General features: G+C 43.4%; 1 protein-coding gene across 2 annotated transcripts in view; it reads left to right on the top strand.

Moving 5' to 3' along the window:
- The window catches only part of gnao1a (guanine nucleotide binding protein (G protein), alpha activating activity polypeptide O, a), a 97,927-nt gene that overhangs the window by 18,268 nt on the left and 60,354 nt on the right, over positions 1–19,305 (top strand). For both annotated transcript variants that reach the window (XM_070972209.1, XM_070972210.1), the window contains exon 3: positions 3,576–3,717. In XM_070972209.1, coding sequence (XP_070828310.1) covers positions 3,576–3,717 — 142 coding nt within the window. The remainder of the gene's footprint in view (positions 1–3,575; positions 3,718–19,305) is intronic.

The raw sequence follows: 19,305 nt of genomic DNA, 5'->3' as shown, positions 1-19,305 counted from the left end.
CATGACTGAATGAAGTCAGCTTCTCGTAAGGATGGCCCTCCCCACCCATAGTCTGAAGAAAAACCACAGTATCTTTGCGTGCGATTAGCGCTTCACCCTCTTTTTTAGTAATTGAAGCAGTTAATCCAAAGCAGGGGCAGTCCCAAAACCATTCATTCTAAGCAGGTTTGAATATGTGGTGTTTTCACAGGGGAAGTGACAAAATGAAACGTACTCAAACCACACAGCATGCACACTGAATACAGACAGTTTTTGAGCGTGCTGTTGATGGACACTATTCTCCCACAGTTGTCACAGCTGTAACAGTGTGAATAGATTGTAGATGATGGTGAGAGGCTTCCAGAAGGATCTCGGAGGAACCAGACATTTTGCTGTCTGTTTGTGAGGTTGAATCGGATGTGACTTGCAGACAATGCTCGTCCTCGCAGGTCTTTCAGTTGTCAAAGGGTATTTAGGTTGAGAACCACAAATATCAATCATTTAATGGGATTATCGATTCCTTGCTTACATCTGTTAGTACACTAAACACCTGTTATTTGGTTTGCGACATGGCAGCCACCCAGTGATACCGTGGAATAATATCGTGGTTAAATTGCCCATATGCCTGTCTCAGTGTCCATCTGTCTGGCTCGGTGTGAAACTAAACTATGTTTCAGGTCACTGTGCAGATTGTGCCAAAGCTACAGGAAATTGCACACATATACACGGAGACACACACACCCGCGCACACACACACACACACACACACACACACACACACAGACACAGTGCTCTGTCTTTGCTGACAGAAGGGCTTGGAGAGTGGGTAATGAGAAAAGGTCCTCATGCATGAAAGCTCACGTCAGCAGGTCAGCCAGCCCAGCACGCACACACACACACTAACAAACAAACACACACGAATACAAGTCCTTGATACACCTCTAATAACACTTGCTGCAAAGCTAATCTTAAACATTTCCTCCATTTTTCTTCTTTTTTTCAGCCGTGTTCTCTCTTTGTAGTGACTGTCCTTTTTTTTTTGCTCCGTCACTATCTTTCTCTCTTCCCAGGTTAATAAAGATAATACTATTAACTTTCCAGGAAGACAGTAACGATTCTGCTGTCTTCTCCCATCAGCCCTCCCATGCCTGCTTGAACAGGTTAAAGATCATATGGAAGAGTTCAATTCCCCTCCAGATTTAGAAAAACATCAAGAAACACATTGCACATTGTTTATCTTTTTAGCACCCTTGTGTTGTCGTGATACCAGAGAACAGGTTGATGTAAATTTTATGTCTCGTTTATCATGGTAGATGTACCAGGATCTGTGGTTTCAGGAGTGCCTGATTGTGTTTTTTAGGTTCTCTTTGTTTGGTGTTTCGTGTCACTGGGAAACAGGCGTCACCGTCTTTCATGGCATTTTCAGCTCAACACATTGTTCCAGGAGGAACTGCAGCATCCAATTAAGAGTCCGTCCTCGTTTTTTTTTTTTTTTTTTTTTTTTGAAAGATGAAGAAAAGAGAGACTTTCAGAAAAAGGGTCTGGTTGGCAAGTCATTAAGAGAGCAGCGAGGAAAGACTGAAAATCACACTAGCACATATAGAGCCACAAAAAAAAAAGATAATGGCATCTGTTTTCTGCTGTGATGCAGTTTATAGTCATGCACGCCTATGCTCTGGCTCTGGATCTCATCGTATGAGACATATTAGCTGATGTGAACATTATACACATGAGCATAAAGTACCTATTCGTCCTAGTTCCAGTGTATAGATCTGGTCTTTGGGCCTGTGTGTGAAAGTCACCGATGTAAACAGAAGCCCAGTGTATTTATATAGGACTGGCAGGCTGCCTGATTGATCTGAAACATCACACTGTCCTGGACCGTGCTGTCCTCCAGACCACGTACACACAGACTCACACAACATAAACACGATCACACACATCAGCTTGCATGCAGTTGTGTAGTGGCCCATGTTTGTCAGATATCCAGACACACACTGCTGAAGTGTTTTGAAGACAGCAGCGTGTGTGAGGATGTTAGTTTGCCTGTGCATGTGTGATAGGAAACAAAACTACTGAAAATGTCACAAATGAAATCGTATTTGAAAAGAGTTGTATAAAGCCTTTTGTGGATCTGGATGGAGGTGCCCGAGATGTGACTCAAGTGATGTCACTTGCTAACCTTCCAAGTTTGAAAATGAAATAAAATCTGTGTGTGTGTGTGGAGTTTCTGCTCGAGGCTAGCTCCTCGAGGCACACATCTCTGGTTGAACTGCCGGGCACTGTGGGGAAAGAAATGAATTAATCAGCAATAAACGGGCATTTATACTGAGTCTGCAGTTTGAAGCTACACATTCAGAAACCTGAGAGTGCACATGCACATTGAGATACAGTTTCACAACTCTGCGCACACATTTGCAAATAGTATTATGATAATACCCCCATAAATTTAAAGGTACGATGTGTAAGATATGGACAGAAGTTTAGTTGTAGATGATCAAAAGATCGTGAAGAACAGTTCTGATGTTATGTCAGAGACTTCTCTGGAGTGTGTTGCACAGAAATCTACTGAAGTTAGCATGCTAACCAGCTAGCTCTGGCCCGTCCTGGCTTATGATACTTCTTTGTACCCCCTGTTCGATGTGTGTGAGCAGCGAGTTTGCTGTGTTTCTCAAGCGCTCTTAGCTTTTGTAGTTTAATAAATAAAGAAAATAAACTCACAAAATGTCAAGAAAGGAAATATTCTTGCACCTTTGTATATCCTCTCATTGTTTCACGATGTTTGAGGACGGAGCTGGGTTGGATCCTCGGGCCTGTCCGCGAGGAGACCTTGTTCACTCCATTCATTTCTGTGTGTGGACGTTGTCTGTCTGAATTGCCTCACGGTGTTGCCCCAGCCTGTATCTGTCTGCGTGTATCAGCCAGTTGTTTTCTGGTGTCCTCTCTGTTGTCCTCGGCCGCCCATCTCTCTGTCATCTCTCCCACTCTCTCTGTTTGACTTTGTCTGATTTGTCCATCTGTACAGTCTGTCCCCCTGTCAGTCTGGTGCCTGGCTAACTAACCGTCTTTGAGCCTGTCTGTGGGTGCGTCAGTGTGTTCGCTGCAGTGAAAGACAGCATGACATTTAAAACAGCAGGATGGGCTGCTGCTAGCACTGTGTGCCTAAATGTCAGCTTAGCCCACCGGTTATGGACCCTTCCCTCCCCTCCCTGCCCCCCCAGTGCGCTCGCTCTTTCTTTTGTGTTTTTGTTGTAACTCTCCTTCAACCACCTGTGTTTCTCTAACCCCTCACCCCCATTCTTCCAAAACCTTCTCCCTCCTTTATCTAACCCTAATCCCAGGAGCACATCCACTGTATTTAGCTCTTGGTCACATGATCTTATTTTAGTATCTTTGATTAAACTTTTTGTAATGTCTGTCTGTCAGTCTAACTACTGATTTATGTGGACACTTGTGCTTCTGGCTTTCCTTCTACTGATATGTGTGTGTCTGTTGAAGGGATATGTGAGGGTCTGTTGTTACTGTGTCTGTGCACAAAACCAATGCCAAACTTACTTTGCCTATTGGCTAATGCGTGTGTGTTTGTGCGCATTTAGGATCATCCACGAGGACGGTTTCTCTGGCGATGATGTAAAGCAGTACAAGCCTGTCGTTTACAGCAACACCATCCAATCCCTGGCTGCCATCGTGCGTGCCATGGACACACTGGGCCTGGAGTACGGAGACAAAGAACGGAAGGTCAGCACTCATTATTCATTTTTCAGCTATTGCCATTAATTCTACAGTGTTTGACGACATACAGACACGAAATGTAGCATTGACACAGCACAGACACAAGACCATCGCAAATGGAAATGTCTCAAGATTGTTTATATTCTCAAAAATGTGAGCTAAATGAAGATGTCAGTCAACATGAACCACTGAGCTAATGCTCCAAATTCTGTGCTCCCTTTCCTGAACGCGGCAAGTAGCCACTGGATGAATGCCATAAGAACTGCTGGAGTTCAGGGAGAGGGCACCGTGTGCCTTACACAGAGTTACTGTCTTTCAACCAAAGCACCAGCTCTTATATCAAACCTGATAAAGTGTCTGTGAGCAAGACACTGATCTCTACGGGCTTCAGGCCCTTGCTCCGACCTCTTGAAAAAAGCACATCTTTGTACAGAGATTGGCAGAATATTACATTATGTTGACTGAGTCACTGTAATTGTCCATGATGGTCTGTGCAGGAGAGTACTGCAGTCACCGTGCACATTAGCTTGACCCTGAGCGCAGTGAGTTTGTGTAAAGTAGATGTGTGAATTATCCATGCAGTGTACTGCAGGTGGAAGGTGCTGTTAATGCCACAGCCTGGTAAAGCTGCTGTTACAGTACTTTGTTTCGGAGAGCTGATGTCCACACAGTCACAACATTGCCATTTTCCACGCACACTGATAACAGAATGTACAAATGGTTACTGTATTTATGCATCAGAGGTTCCAATGCAGTATTCTTGCTTATCACAAGTGGGACGAATGTCATAGCATGACGTGATTCCAGTAACTTGCTATTGGATGTAATTATCTATCAAAGAGAGTTCATTTCATTTACAAAAACTATGATGAAACATGTTCATCAGTGCCCTTTTTTTTCCATGACTAAGACGAGACGACCACAGGGTGGCACGGATGTTATTAAACACTGTGACTTTATCAACATGCAGTGTCGTTGAAGACAAAAGATGAGACAAAAATGTAGTTAAGAAATGAAAAGTGGCGACCAAATATTATAGACTTGTATTCAATGCAACAGGTCCATTTTTTTGAGCAAATGCATAAATATATACGATGTTTAGGAGGGAGAGGGTGAACGCATGTGCATGTGTGGACTTAACGCAGGGTAATGACGTGAAACCGTAGCAGGCAAGTACTGTGTGAGAAACTCTGGTTTCAGTGAGATTGCAGGTTTATTTAAAGCAGCAGGAGGAGCTTCAGTCAGGAACTAGCGAGCTAACTAGCTAAAAGCCAAACACCTTACAGTCATAAACACCAGCCTAGTATGCACCAAAAACAAGAAGATATACCGGTTTTGATGAGAATAGGTTGACTGAAATGCTCAATATAATCTGCTGACTGCAAAAAGACATTTCATATTATTATTATAATTATTATTATTATTATTATTATAGGATTTTCTTTGAGTAAGACTAGACCAAAGTACCCAATTAGTCAACTATAAAAAAGGATGAGGTTGACTAAAAATGATAAAAATGGATATTTGACACAGGACTAAGACTAAATAAAAGAGTATCAACAAAATTAACACTCCTGCCAAAAAAACCTGCAGCAGTGCAGCATTGTGGAGGGCACACAGTCGCAGTCACCATGCCAGAGGCTCACAGCAAGCACATGATCCAGGGACCAACAGATTCACGTTAATGGTTAATGCATTTGCAATGTACACGGATTTGAGTGGTTAAACTGTTGCAGCAGCAGCAGCAGCAGCACAAAACATGCAGTCAGCTTGAGGTGGGGGAGCAGAGGTGAAATCTCCACTCATCTGTGTTTCCTCGTGTGGGTATCATCCCTAACAAGTGCTTATCATCCTTTCCAGCCTGGAAAGGATGATATCCACAGCAATACCAGCAACATAGTGGTTGTTATCAGATGCTTTCTGGAGATAGGTGCGGTGACAATGACAGCTTATTTCTTGTGTGTTTCATTTTTTTAGTATTTCGAAGAAGCGAAACAGAAAAACACATGTTTTCAGTTATTTTTTATTGAGGACCAGCTTTGGCTTTGTTATTGATCCTGGGTCTTGTCTTTATTAAACTGTCTACATCTGCATTGATTTGGGGGCTAATGAGAAAGGCTGCCAACGAACTCTGTCATGCTGTGCCAAAATGCCTTCATGCCAGTCTAGTTAGCCCTGTTGAAGTCCTCTAAATCGTAAAGCACTCGAGTTCAGTATATGATATGCTAATTGAGGATTATGAGTCTAATCCACAGAAGAGCATCGGTTCTATCTCAATAGAGAGCAATGGTAAGAGGTTAATTAGACATGTAAGGACTAATGTAGGAAGACGCAGTGTCGCATTATACCGACCTCTCCTGGCCTGCGCCTCAGTTTTAGGTACCAAAATTCTCATAATTCAGGCCATTAGAGTTGTCAGGATTTAAATTCGCTCTACCTTTGTACCCTTTTTTTCAATGTGGGCCATGGAGGAAGCTCCAAATGGATTACAGTGTTTCCTGTCTGGAGTTTGTAAGCTCACACAAATAGACTTCACCAAAGACTGCAGATTGGCTGAGGAGTCTGGAATGGTGCGTTCAAATGCAATACTTATACTCATACTTGACCTCTCTAATTAAATGTATGTGTGGATGCTAGAGATTGCCCACATGTGGGGAAGTGGCACAACATCTGATCATTATTTCTGCCTAATTGTTTTGTTTATAACAATACATTGTTTTACTCCTCTGTGACCATCTCTGCATATCAAGCAGCCTCATGTGGGTTATGTGGTTCACATGCTAAGATACTCTGGTCCAAACTGGCCTCTAACTCACCCTGCAAGTGGTCACAGGTTTGTCTTTGGTTGTTTTCTTGAATATCAGTGTCGAAGAAACTCTGGATGTCTCTTTTTCTGTATGTCTCTGTCTCTGTCACACACACATGCACGCACACACGCAGACACGTGTCATTGGCCTTACCCTTAGCCAAAGGCACAGTATATTTTTAATCACAATGAAAGCTATTGATACTGGAGAAGAGGGCTGAAATAACAACACACCTATTGATTAGGAAATGATCTCTGTGTATGTGTGTGCTTGTCTGTGTGTTTAATATACCTTGGTATTGCATTTCTAGCCGGAGGTGAAGGCAAGGGCCTTAGGCATGATTGATTATTGTAGCCATCCAATCATTTTGGATGAAAGACATTGTGTGTGTGTGTGTGTGTGTGTGTGTGTGTGTGTGTGTGTGTGTGTGTTGTATATTGCCATTTTAATTCTGCTTAATTCTCCACCTTATTTTAGTGTGTTGACACACAAACTGCTCTGCCTTCTTTTTACTTTCAGTTGTCTTTCCCCCCAACACACCCACACCGTCACGTCTGTTGATTTTCTTCCTCATTAGCGTGTTTTGTAAAGACACCCAACAGGTTTTCTTAGATTTTTTCACCCCCTGTATTCACAACAGCGAGCCGTGTGTGGAGGAGGCTGCTGTTAATGACGTAGCCTATCAAAATGATCAAAACAACATGATATCAGCACCAACCAGGTGAACTTGCAGAGCTTTTACAAAACAGCTGAATTAGGTTGCGCCACAATCAGTGGATGTACAGCAGGGACGTGATGCCAGAGAACGTCTCTCCCTGTGTTTCTCTGCAGAGCGTGAGCGGCTGTCAGTCGACGGGAGGGGGAGAGCGAGGGGAGATTGGCCGCGAGTTAATTGATCGCGGATGGCGTTGTTCTTTGGTTTGCCAAATATACGATGTGTGGGAAACACTGTCATGTTTTTTGTGTGAGACAGAGAGAGTGAGAGCGGAGTGTGCACCTCCAAAAATAGAAAAATCAATACGTGGCAGACGGCCACACATAAATGAATGTAAAGGAAACCCTGATGAATGGGGCTCTTTCACACATTTGAGCTGTGCATGTTTTTTAACAGCTTTCTCATGGCTGCACAGAACGGATGGATGGATGGGTGGATGGATGGATGGATGGATGGATGGATGGATGGATGGATGGATGGATGGATGGATGGATGGATGGATGGATGGATGGATGGATGGATGGATGGAGGAAAAGAGAGACAGAAGTAATTCAGTTTATATTTACAGTAACTCAACATGATTCCATCCAGGTGAGGTGCTGCACACGTCCAAATGCAAGGAGGAGATTGTTCTTTATCCTCTCAAATCATTTCTCAAACAGATCAACACATTAGACAATATTTTTATATTCTGCTGTTTCACACTGTTTTTGGGCCAGCAGCTTGCATGGTGGGTAAGGTTAACTCATTCTGATGAGTCACTCTACTAAACTGGAGTAAAGACGTGCTGAGTGTAATATTGGACTGTGTGACTGTTAATGGCAGGTAATGAATCGAAATATGCTTCTAGACCAAGCGGAAGGTGAAGGATGACAGAAAGCTGTATGAGGAAAATTCAAGGAAGTATTGAAGAAGAGAGACATATTGTAGTTGATATGAAAGCCAGAAAGTATGAAAGGAAAAGAGGAGGGAAAGGAGATTATTGAAGAGAAAATGGAGAGAATGTGACAGCGGACAAGAAGCAGAGGGACAGAGAGCAGACTGAGCTGTGTTTAAACTACTCTCCACGTCTGACTTCCCCTCAAAGTAACCAGAGGACTTTGAGATGTCCTACTCACGTCCATAAAGGATGATGGGTGCAGCTCCAAAATGGGACACCTGTTCATACTTTTAATAAATTGTATTTTAACTCATTCTTTCCGTTATCCCCCCCCACACTTTTTCCACTCATCTCCCTCCCATTTGGACTTTCTTTCTTTCCTTCTTTACGTCTCCATGACCTCCTCTTCCTCTCTCACAGTACAGCATATTATCATCACAAATATTCAACTCCACCTGTCCTACCTTTTTTTTTTCTTTCTTTGCTCGCCCTCACCTCGTCTGATAACGCCCCCATCTGTTTCCCTGGCCCTGGCTAGTTGCTGTGGCAACCCTGTGTTTTGCCTTGCTCTCAACACATTCCGCAAGCCCATGTCCAAGGGCAGCATGACACACACACACACACACACACACACACACACACACACACACACACACACACACACACACACACACACACACACACACACTCACACAGTGATAGCGGGCTTGAAATAGACTGCGTTGTCACTGCCGTATGAATCTTCAAGTAGTTTTCACTCAGGTTTCACAGAAGAAGCTGCTACAGTGGAGGTTTTGAATAACTTTTAAAACCTCCATTCTTAATATTTAAAATGTATTATTTATTAAGATTTCTTTTTAAAATTCGGCCAGATTCTGAGTGACCTTTATTACTAATTGACCGTTTGCTCCCCTGAATCGCCGTAAGTGGCAGCCGGCCTGTCAGCTTTTGGATTTCTCTGCATGTTGAAGTTGTGTGCATGAGGCTGTAGTATGAGTGATGCTCTGCATGTGAGGAGTTTGGATGGTATTTTCTTTTTTTATGGATTTAACCAGCGTGCTCTAACCTAAGCTACAAGCATTAGCACGTCTGGCTAACAAGCCTACAGAGGAAGCTATCCCAGCATTACTTTCAAGGTCAGGGGCATTTCATACTGCATTATTTTGAGGAGTTACAAGTAAGTGTGGCAATAAAACAAGCTTGCTGTGGAACTGTGATAGGATTTCTAATAATAATAAACATTTTTTACTCAGTATGTGTATATCTACCAGCCTACCACAGCCAGTCAGAGTGTGCTGCCTCTGCTCTGTGTGTCGCTGTCTGCTGAGCTCCTCACACACACACACACACACACACACACACACACACACACACACACACACACACACACACACACACACACACACACACACACACACACACACAGTGGACAGCAGTGTAACTTCAGTGTAATGGAGTCAGTGAGGACAATGCTCTTTATCCATATGTGCAACAAAAAGGAGACAGTATGGTCAGTTTATCAAACACCTGCTGAACAAGCAGCACTAAGTTGCAGAGATGTGACGTCTTGGACGCTCACAGTGACTTCCTGCTGCTCTTCATCCACACCAGGTTTGTTTTACTCAGCCGTACTTTATGCTGAAATGCTGAAAGTGAACTCTAGTTATCCTCCGAAGTGGAGGAAGTTGTTGACAAAAACGGTAACACAACATCAACATTACAGAAGTGGTGGCTTTGATAAGTTTCACGGCGAGCTAACTTGTTTCACTGAGGCGGATGAAGCATGTTAGCACAGTTAAATGTTTTCTTATTCTCCAGGCTTCAGTCATTATCAGGGTGCTCTTTAAATTGACATCATTATCAAATTATACATCAAGATAAATATCAGTATTGATCAATATGGAAAAATTGTCGGCACCTTATTTTCGGCCATATAGCCCAGTCCTAGTTCTGTTAGAAAAAGCCCTGTTCACAGCACATCTACTGTTCTCACTGTACTCCAGTGAACTGTGAAGGCATCGCTGAGCTGTTGCACTTCATCTTTAATACGAACTCCTCTGAATAGCATCATTGGATGTTAAGAGCGAGCCTAGAGCAATAGCTGGCGATTTCTTTTTGTTTGTGTGTGCCAGTGTGTATGTTACTGATGCATTGGCCTTAGGATCCGTTCTCCATACACTGATGGCTTCAATGCATCCACACAATTCTTTGGGTGAAAACTCTCCAGCGTTACATTGTGCCTGTGCATGCATGCTCAATCTTATTTGTTCAATGTCGGTAGGCCTGCTCATTGAAATGAATAAAGGCAGAGGCTGAATAGTGCTGCTGGTAAACACCCACACGTCCTGTACGTACAGCAGGAGCTGGAGACGGAGAGCCACTCTAGCTTACTGCAGCTTCAAGAAATACATTTCTTCCTCCAAAGCATCGTTTGGTCAATCTCTTTTTCCAACAAAGGCAGAAAATAGTCAACAGTATTACTTTTGGACTGATCCACAGCCCTCACCTCTCTCCTCTCATCAGTCCAGTTAGTCACTGTGCTAGCAAAATTTTAAGATAGAAGGACCGATGAAGAGACAGAAATGAAAGTTGCAGCCGCTGTTTGAGTGCAGCACGCACAAACAGAACAACTGACCCCAGAAAAACACTGTGTCTCGATGGACTCTAGAAAGGAGAGAGGGGAAGTAGAGGAGAGAGAGAGAGGGAGGGTGAGAGAGAGAGAGAGGGTGAGAGAGAGCAGATAGGTTGCTGCGTGTTGTTGTGGAAACCAGCTAGTTATCCTCAAGGGTTAATTTGTGTGTGTGTGTATGCGTATGCGTGTGTGTATGCGTGCGTATGTGTGTGTGTGTGTCTGAACAACGCCCCTCTGATGATAATGATCCCTCTGCTCGTTAAATAATAAAACAACCTGCACATGTTCACAGATAAGTGGAGACAAAACAATCCAAAATGTGCAGAGCATCTCCAGCTGATCCCTTCGCTTCTGCTGAATTTGAGCGGTAGCTGTCATATGTCCTTGGATATCTACAGATTCTGCTATTGGGATCCATTTATTTTTGGATCAGCATGGGGTCAGTTTGGCCAACACTGCATGATGTAGTGTTACATTTGTGATCATGGTTTTAATCCCGCTCGAGTTTGCCACTTAAGCACCAAACTGATGGAAACAGCACTCCTCCTAATTTATTGCTGTGTCGTGGACTGACCCAAAAAATGCGTCTGACCCATTTGTGTGTACACTAAAACCCAGTTTGAGAAACGCTTATTAATGAGAAGAATAATACCAGTTTTGTGTTGTACTGACTTCAACCTTTAATAGCTGATACGAGCGATTAGATCAAGCCCAGCTGTGAAAGGATGAGTTATTTATGAAACACTGATGCTGCTGCATGTGACTTCTTGTCTCAGCACGGCTTTGTAATCACAACAGAGCGGGACTGTTCTGCACTACATCAGGCCTTCACGTGTGTCCACAGTTCAGCGTGCAAGTGTGTGCGCGCCCAAACCTGTGACACACACATGAGGTTATTGATCAGAATACGAAGCTTTGAATCTGCTTGTGTGTGTGTGTGTGTGTGTGTGTGTGTGTGTGTGTGTGTGTGTGTGTGTGTGTGTGTGTGTGTCATTATAGATTCCTTCCCACCAGGTTAAGAAGGTCATTGTATGGACAGAGCCTCCGCTGCACACACTCGCATTCAGACGTTTGAAGTTCTCATGCGTTCCTGTGTGTCGTCAAGAGAGTGTGTGTGTGTTTGAAGTGTGTGTCAGCCTGCCACCTTCCTGCAGTGCTGAGCTCCCTTTGATTTCTGCCCCCCCCCTCCCTCCCCTCCTTCTCTTTTGTTATTTTCAGCATCCTCGCTTTGTCTCTCCCCTTTTTGCGCCCTCTCTCGTTTTTTCCTCTCTTTCTTCCTCTTTTTCTCATTTTCTCTCCTCCCTTCCTGTCTCCCCTCATCACCTCCGTCCTCATATCAGCGTTTCACCCTTTTCCTCCCTCGCCCGCCCTCATCTTCTCGACCGCCCTCCTCTCTCCTTTTTCCCATTACTTTTATCTCCTCTCATCTTTCCTCCCCTCTGGTCCCCTTCTCTCATTTAATCCCGTCACAGGAGTTTTCTCTCTTATTTACCTGTATGACCGCTCATCAATCCATTCCGTTCTTCCAGGCAAAGCCAATAGATCAATAAGATAAGCTCTGTATAAGGCACCTGATTGGCTAGTTCGCTCATTTCATCAGGACACTCGATCTTTAATCCCACCCCCTAGTGATGAGAGGTCATTAGTGTGTGGGTAACTGCAGCTGGCTAATTAACACACACACACACACACACACACACACACACACCGTGAGGATTTTAGGCCAGCTGTGTGTGGATGTGTGTGATGTGTGTTTGAGTGCATGCAGAGAGAGTGAGAGAGAGAGAGAGAGAGAGAGAGAGAGGGAGATAAATATAGTAAAGCAGAGAGAGCGAGAACAGAGAGGAAGAGTCTGCCTCATGAAAGTGAGATTGTCACAGCACAGAAATGAACCGTATCCTAGCAACAGAAAGGACCACGATCCCGTACCTGAGATTTGGAGAGTGTGTATGTCTTTTTGTGTGTGTTATAGGTTAAAACTCTAACATATTGCAGTGCATCTTCTATTATTTATACTGTGGACGCACAGTTGACACACAGTTTTTCAGCGTTCAGAGGAGATCTCTTATTCAAACATGCACCGTTTCACTTGGATGTTGGACGCTGCCCAGAGCCTTGACAGTATTCCACCGTTGGCTGCTCTGAAGCATCATGGCTTGCCTCAGTAGCTCGTTTCTCCGTCACCCTGTGGTTTGAATCTCAGGTCCAGCTGGGACCTTCCTGTGTACAGTTGGCATGTTCCGCTCTCCTTCAGTCCAAACACACGCAGGTTTGGTCAAGTGGCTGCTCTTAAATTGCCTGTAGGTGTGAACATGAGTATGAATATGTCTGTCTGTGTGTGCCAGCCTCTGTGTGATAGACTGGCAACCAGTGCATGCTGGGATAGATTCCAGCGTCCTGCGACCTTGAACAGGCTAAGAGGTTTAGAAATGGATGGATGCCTGACATCTCAACCAGACTTAGAGAGGAGAAAACAAGCATTGTACATTTCCCCAAATGTTAGGCCAGGGGTCCCGTGGATCACCCATTTTGGACCCACTGCTAGGACAGAAAGAACTGGGTAGACTGCCATTAAATTTTGAAGATATTCATAGAAACCTAATGACTGTGGTGATCCCCCAACTTCTCCACAGTGGCACAATGAGCTGGATATTTTTGTCCTATCAGAAATGGGATATAATGCCATTCAGTTTGGTGCAGTTCTGATACCTTTGTTGAGCCCTTTAACTTTGTTAAAAAAATGTCTCCAACAAAATTTAGTCATTTATTCCCTCTTGTAAATTTGGCAGAAATAATACATTAAGTTATTTCTTTCTGTGTATACAAATATTGTGTCAGTTTGCGCTGGTGTGTTGCAGTACCATCTCTGTGACTGGATAAATTATATGTCTTGTTAACAGCAGCACAGATCAGTGCCACACACACACGGTTATTTCTTGCTGTGTATCAGTCAGTTCCCACCCGTTTTGCTTTCATTTCACAGTTCTGTTGAATCACGCATCTTTTTGTGCTTTCATAGCGCAGAATAGACATAGAGGCGTGTATCCTTCAGTCTTCTTTGTTGCTCACTATCTAAATTTGAACAATAACCTTTATTATATGCTAAAAAACAAATAGCTGTATCAATGTTACCTTGTGTATGGATGCCAGCACATTGTACAGATTGTGTGTACACCTACCTAAGATCCAAACACAATGCCAGCCACACTACCTTCATATCTGATCACATTCTGATCTCAATGCATTTGCAAATAACATGTTTTTTGCCTTATGTGGATAACTTGTTCGGCTACGGATCGCATTTTAATACCAGGTATAAATGGGATCTTAGATTTGTTGTTTGATCAGCAGTCCAAATCCCTGAGATGTTCAGTTTTAATGTTATATATCATTCAAGAAAGAATGAAATAAGCATGTTTGAGAGATTGTGATAGGTGAATTTTTGGCATTTTTGCTTAAAAAATGGCTGTTTGGTTAATCCACTTGTCAGCTCTACACACATCACACACACATCCTACTACTACTACTAATAATAATAATAATTCTAATAATCATGTACATAAGAGACACTCTGATAGAATTTGTCACAAGGCAGTCAGGTGTTATGTGAGACAAATGGAGTGATGAAAAGAAACATCAGACACTGACTGACTGTGTGTAAGACAGACCGATGCTTGTTATTTCTGCAATCATTAGCCATGAAGGGGAAAATTAGCTCTGGTGGGTTTTTGACTCCACTCCACGACACCCTCTCATTCCATTGCCCTCTTGTCTTGGACTGTGTGTGTCTGTCTGTGAGCCAGCAGTGCCTGTTAGATAGAATAAAGCCTGCAAAACACGTCAGAGTGTATAACATCAGAAAGGCTCAGAGAAGGGCCTTTAGGGGAGGCAACACACACACACACACACGCGCACACACACACACACACACACACACACTAGTTCTATACCAGAGCTCCATAAAATGCCCCACAGCTCTCTAAAACCGCGCATGCACGCACACACACACACACACACACACACACACACACACACACACACACACACACACACACACACACACTTAATACACAGCTACTAACCTCCTCACTGTGTTCCAGACTGGTACTGCCAGCATCATTTGACAGGCACATGGACCTGTCTCACCATGCCAAGCCACAACACTGCGCCACTAAGAACAGGACCATGATGCCTTGCTCCTGTCGCCCCCAGTTCCCTGGGCCGCCAATCATCAGTGCTGGTTTGCTAAGCACTGCCTTCAAAGAAAGGCCTCATACTCCCAGAAATCAAACACACCCACAAATGCCAGTTGCCTGGCACACAAACATACACGGATTTAGTGACTTTATGGGATGACTGAAAACCTTGTATGTCCATAAGCTGACTTCTAAGGGATTAGAGGAGAATTTTAGTTAGCAAGAACAGCTAAGATTGAGGATATCGTTTGTGTCTACAAAAAGGTAAAGGGCAAAGGAAAAAAATGACTGCCAGGTGTCATGTGATTCGAACATTTTTAAGCCGTAATACCACTCCTGCAGTGTATTTCTGTAAAGAATGGCGTGGAGTGTGAGATAAACGAGTGTCGAAATGAATCTATTTATGTGTGAGGCTGCTGCTCCTCTGCAAGATCCCTTCAGCAGAACACAATAGCACAGTTCAGAGGGTTTTTTTCATGACGAAATAAATGGTTTCATGCCAGCAAGTCACCTAGATAGACTTGTGATCAGTCACTCATGAAGTGGCATTTGTGTGCGTGTACATGTGTGAGTGTGTGCGCCCATGTGCGCCTGTGTGTGTGTCCAGGAGTAGACTTTTCTCAGAGGCTGTGTGGAAGTTACCTCGGGGATTGGGTTCTCAGCTGCTGAGAGAGACAGAACACGGTTCAGGCTCCCTCGAGAGAGAGGAAGAGAGAGATGAAATGTTCTCCCTCAGGTGTAAGGCATGATGGTTAAGGTGATGGAGGGAGGGAGCTCTGGCCGTTATATGCCTGTGTGTGTGTGCGTGTGTGTGTGTACAGAGTGGATCAGGTTGATAACACACCCTGCGTTAATGTCATCGCATTTCCGTGCCTCTGCAAAACAGCCAAATGTCACCAAAAGCTGCGTCGGTTCAGAACAGATATACAATATCCCACTGTTCTGAGTGCAGTGTGCTGTTTGCAAACACACACAGGCGCACAATCAATGGGATGATTTACACCATGAGGTCTGTCAGCAGGTACAGATTTTGTGTTACTGTTTACACAAAGGTGTCTATCCCTTAACTGGCTCTGGTTGTATTGCACCATTGTGGGCAGTGTTGCAAAATAACACGCAGACCCACATATTGGATTTCTAAGATTTTTGTAGCACCTGGATTTGTTACTGGATTATCTGGAAACAGACAATCCTATGTGGTTACTTTATCTACTGTTAAATGACTGCTGTAATTGTGATGGGTGCTAACAAGTCATATTCTAGGTGCATGAAATCTGTTTTTCCTTCTATCCTTTGCTTATGTGGCTGTATAAATCTTATTTTCGAAGGTATTCTGTTGTGCGTTGCCTTATATAACCACTACTTAGGATGCAGCCTATTAACAGAGATTGAAGTCAGTTATACCCAGAGTGTTCTTTTAGCTTTAACATAGACTGAACTAAACCGTTATGACGGAGTGAACTGTGGGGAAAATACAACTGTAGATGGCTGTAGTGTGCAGTTTCGACTTTCGTATACTGACATCCTTTTCTGTTGTTGTGCTCGAATTCTTCTCTGTTCTATGTTCAGTCTGTCAGCCAACTGCTGGTGCAGCTAATTAGGCCAGGCTAAAAATAGATACCTGCCTATAAGACTAATATATCATCTCTGTCATACAAAACCTCAGATGTATGAAGCTCCTGTTGTCATCCAGCTGGTCAGTATTTTCCAAAGTGCTTTTCAGAGCCTGGTCAAGTGGACCAGAGTACATTTGTATCACATGAAAAATCTATTTTTACATCATGTAAAATTGTTTTTTGAGAGCTTTAGTGAGTGTGGCATTAACATTTGTTACCTGCTTGGAGCAAAATGAATCAAAACATGCTTTCCTTCAACACTATAAAATGATGAAGTAACCAAGATAATAATGTGAGAAAATGTGATATTTGTTACATTTATTGTCACACAGACTTAAGCTTTGACTTGGTGAGGTAGCTAACGAAGTGGCAGAGTATGCTGTCATTGTGACTTTACCGTGTACTGGAGTGTACTTTGCTGGTATCCCTTAAATAGCACTGTCCTGTTGAAAATGTAGTTGGCCTGTTAATTATCCTTGTCTCAAAATAGACAGTAATGTAATTCAAGTATGGCTCTGTACTCTGTGCTCTGCTAGAAAACTGTAGTATGAACCATTTTCTGAACTGGGCTGAGGGACCGCTCAGTCTGCCCTGCCTGGTAATTAAGCCTGGCTAAAAATAGACACCAGGGTATATGATTAACATATAAGGATGAGCTGATCCAGTGGTCATTATTGGCATGGTCCAATACACAATGGACTGGGCATCAAGGTAAAAGCCAAAGATTCAAAGTTCTCTCATGCACAGTACGTAAGTAGTTATGTAGTCACATGTTATGTGACCTGCTTTAATGAGAAGTAGCAACACATCATGTGATTGGAAAAGAGTCTGAGAAGCTTCAACAGCACAAAACTGATGAATCTTTACAGACGTATTATGTACAACCACGCTTTAAGCACTGTGAGGCTGTACTGATGCTCGCATGCTAACGTGCTCATAACAATAATGCTAATAGGCTGATGATTAGCAGGTGGTATTTACCAGGGTCACCATCTTTATGTAGTGCATTAGCATGCTAAGTACTGCTGAGGCTAATGGGATTGGCATTAGTTTTGCAGGTATTTGGTCTTAAACCAAAGCACTGGACAAATGAAATCTTTGACCTGATGATTGCAAGTTAGGAGATCAACTAACTTACAGTTAGATTACAATTCATCCGGAAGGGGAGATGAATGTCTGTAGTAGATTTCATGGCAATCCATCCATTAGGTGTTGAGATTAAAAAAATTCAACCTCAGAGACCTGAGGAAATAAGAATTTGTGTTACGGATTTGGACCTTGGCTGCATGGACTTCCTCTTTTTTTACTTCTGAGCAGATGTCAAAAATGTTTTCTGTCCCTCCCCTTCCCCTTTTTCTCTCCCCTCCATCTTTGCACTGTGGACGCACACGTGGTCATCAGCCTATCCATCATGATTATGTGCTTGTGAATCAACTGCAAATATTAAGGCAGACAGTGATTACGTTGTTGCTCTCACCAAGCATTAGCCCAGTTAGCCAACCGTCACACACGCTGAGGCTAAATCTTTAAACCTCCGCCTCACTGACAAAGCACACCTGTAATTACAAACCAACAAGCTACTGACTTACAGCAATAAATCAGAGCTGACTAACCCCTTCGCCTTGACGGGAGAGAGAGAGGTGGTCGTACCTGATGAGACGGGGAACAGTTTCTGTTTCTGTCTTTGTTTTTCTTTTGTTTTTTTCCCTTTTTTCCTTCCTCCCTTTCCTTTTTATGCTGTTTTGTCCTAGTTTTCCTGCTCGGTGATGTACGCATGCCCCTGCACACACATGCTGTATACACATCCAGTACATACACAGAGAGGGCAATAAAAGTGTGTGTGTGTGTGTGTGTGTGTGTGTGTCTGTGTGTGTGTGTGCGTGTGTGTGTGTGCGTGTGTGTGTGTGTGTTTGCGCCTGCTGCGCCTTGTAGATGTAAATTATGAAGGACACTTGAATCTATATTTGATGACTGCCTCTTATTAAGAAACCAGGCATTTGGCAGAGGCCAATGTCTGCCACAGCTCTGTGTGTGTGTGTGTGTGTGTGTGTGTGTGTGTGTGTGTGTGTGTGTGTGTGTGTGTGTGTGTGTGTGTGTGTGTGTGTGTGTGTGTGTGTGTGTGTGTGTGTGTGTGTGTGTGTGTGTGTGCGCGCGCACACGCGCGTCCCTGCGTGCCATTTTATGTTAATGTGAGTGTCTTTCTATAGTGTAAAAAGTTGCTGCTATGGAATTTCTCACCATTGTTGCAGTGTGTCTGTGTAGTTCTGTGTTGTGAGAACAGCATGAAGAGGCAAGTGTCCATGCTGTTCCCTCATGGAGCTCCTTTCAGTATCGAAGAACTTGGCAGTAGACTTCTTCAATAAGGTTTGGTGCACTGTTGTTTTTTCCCAGCCAACATTTCGTTACAAGCATGAATTGGAGTTTGTATGAAGATATTAAAGAAACATTGCCTGACACTGACTGTCGGTGATGGCTTGGAGAATATACAGAATAAGTGACTTGACACATCTGCAGGAGTAGATAGGTTGAGGACAACTTGTTCACTCAAAGACCAATCAAAATGGGTGGCCTAGGTCCTGTTTCGGAGGGGGGGTGGTGCCTAAAAGAAGACAGCGAATTTTGTGAGGCTGGGGCCCTTCTGTCTAAGTGGTTGCAATTCAGACATGATCTTTTGGTGGCCTTATCGATCTCGTAAGCCCGAGCTGTTCTCTTTTTTTGTTGCCTGCCTCTTGTTGATAGTGATTGGCA

This window comes from Chaetodon trifascialis, chromosome 10 (genome assembly GCF_039877785.1).
Source record: "Chaetodon trifascialis isolate fChaTrf1 chromosome 10, fChaTrf1.hap1, whole genome shotgun sequence".
NCBI lineage: Eukaryota > Metazoa > Chordata > Actinopteri > Chaetodontiformes > Chaetodontidae > Chaetodon > Chaetodon trifascialis.
Note: the sequence above shows the minus strand (reverse complement) of the source record. Positions and strands in the feature narration are given on the sequence as shown.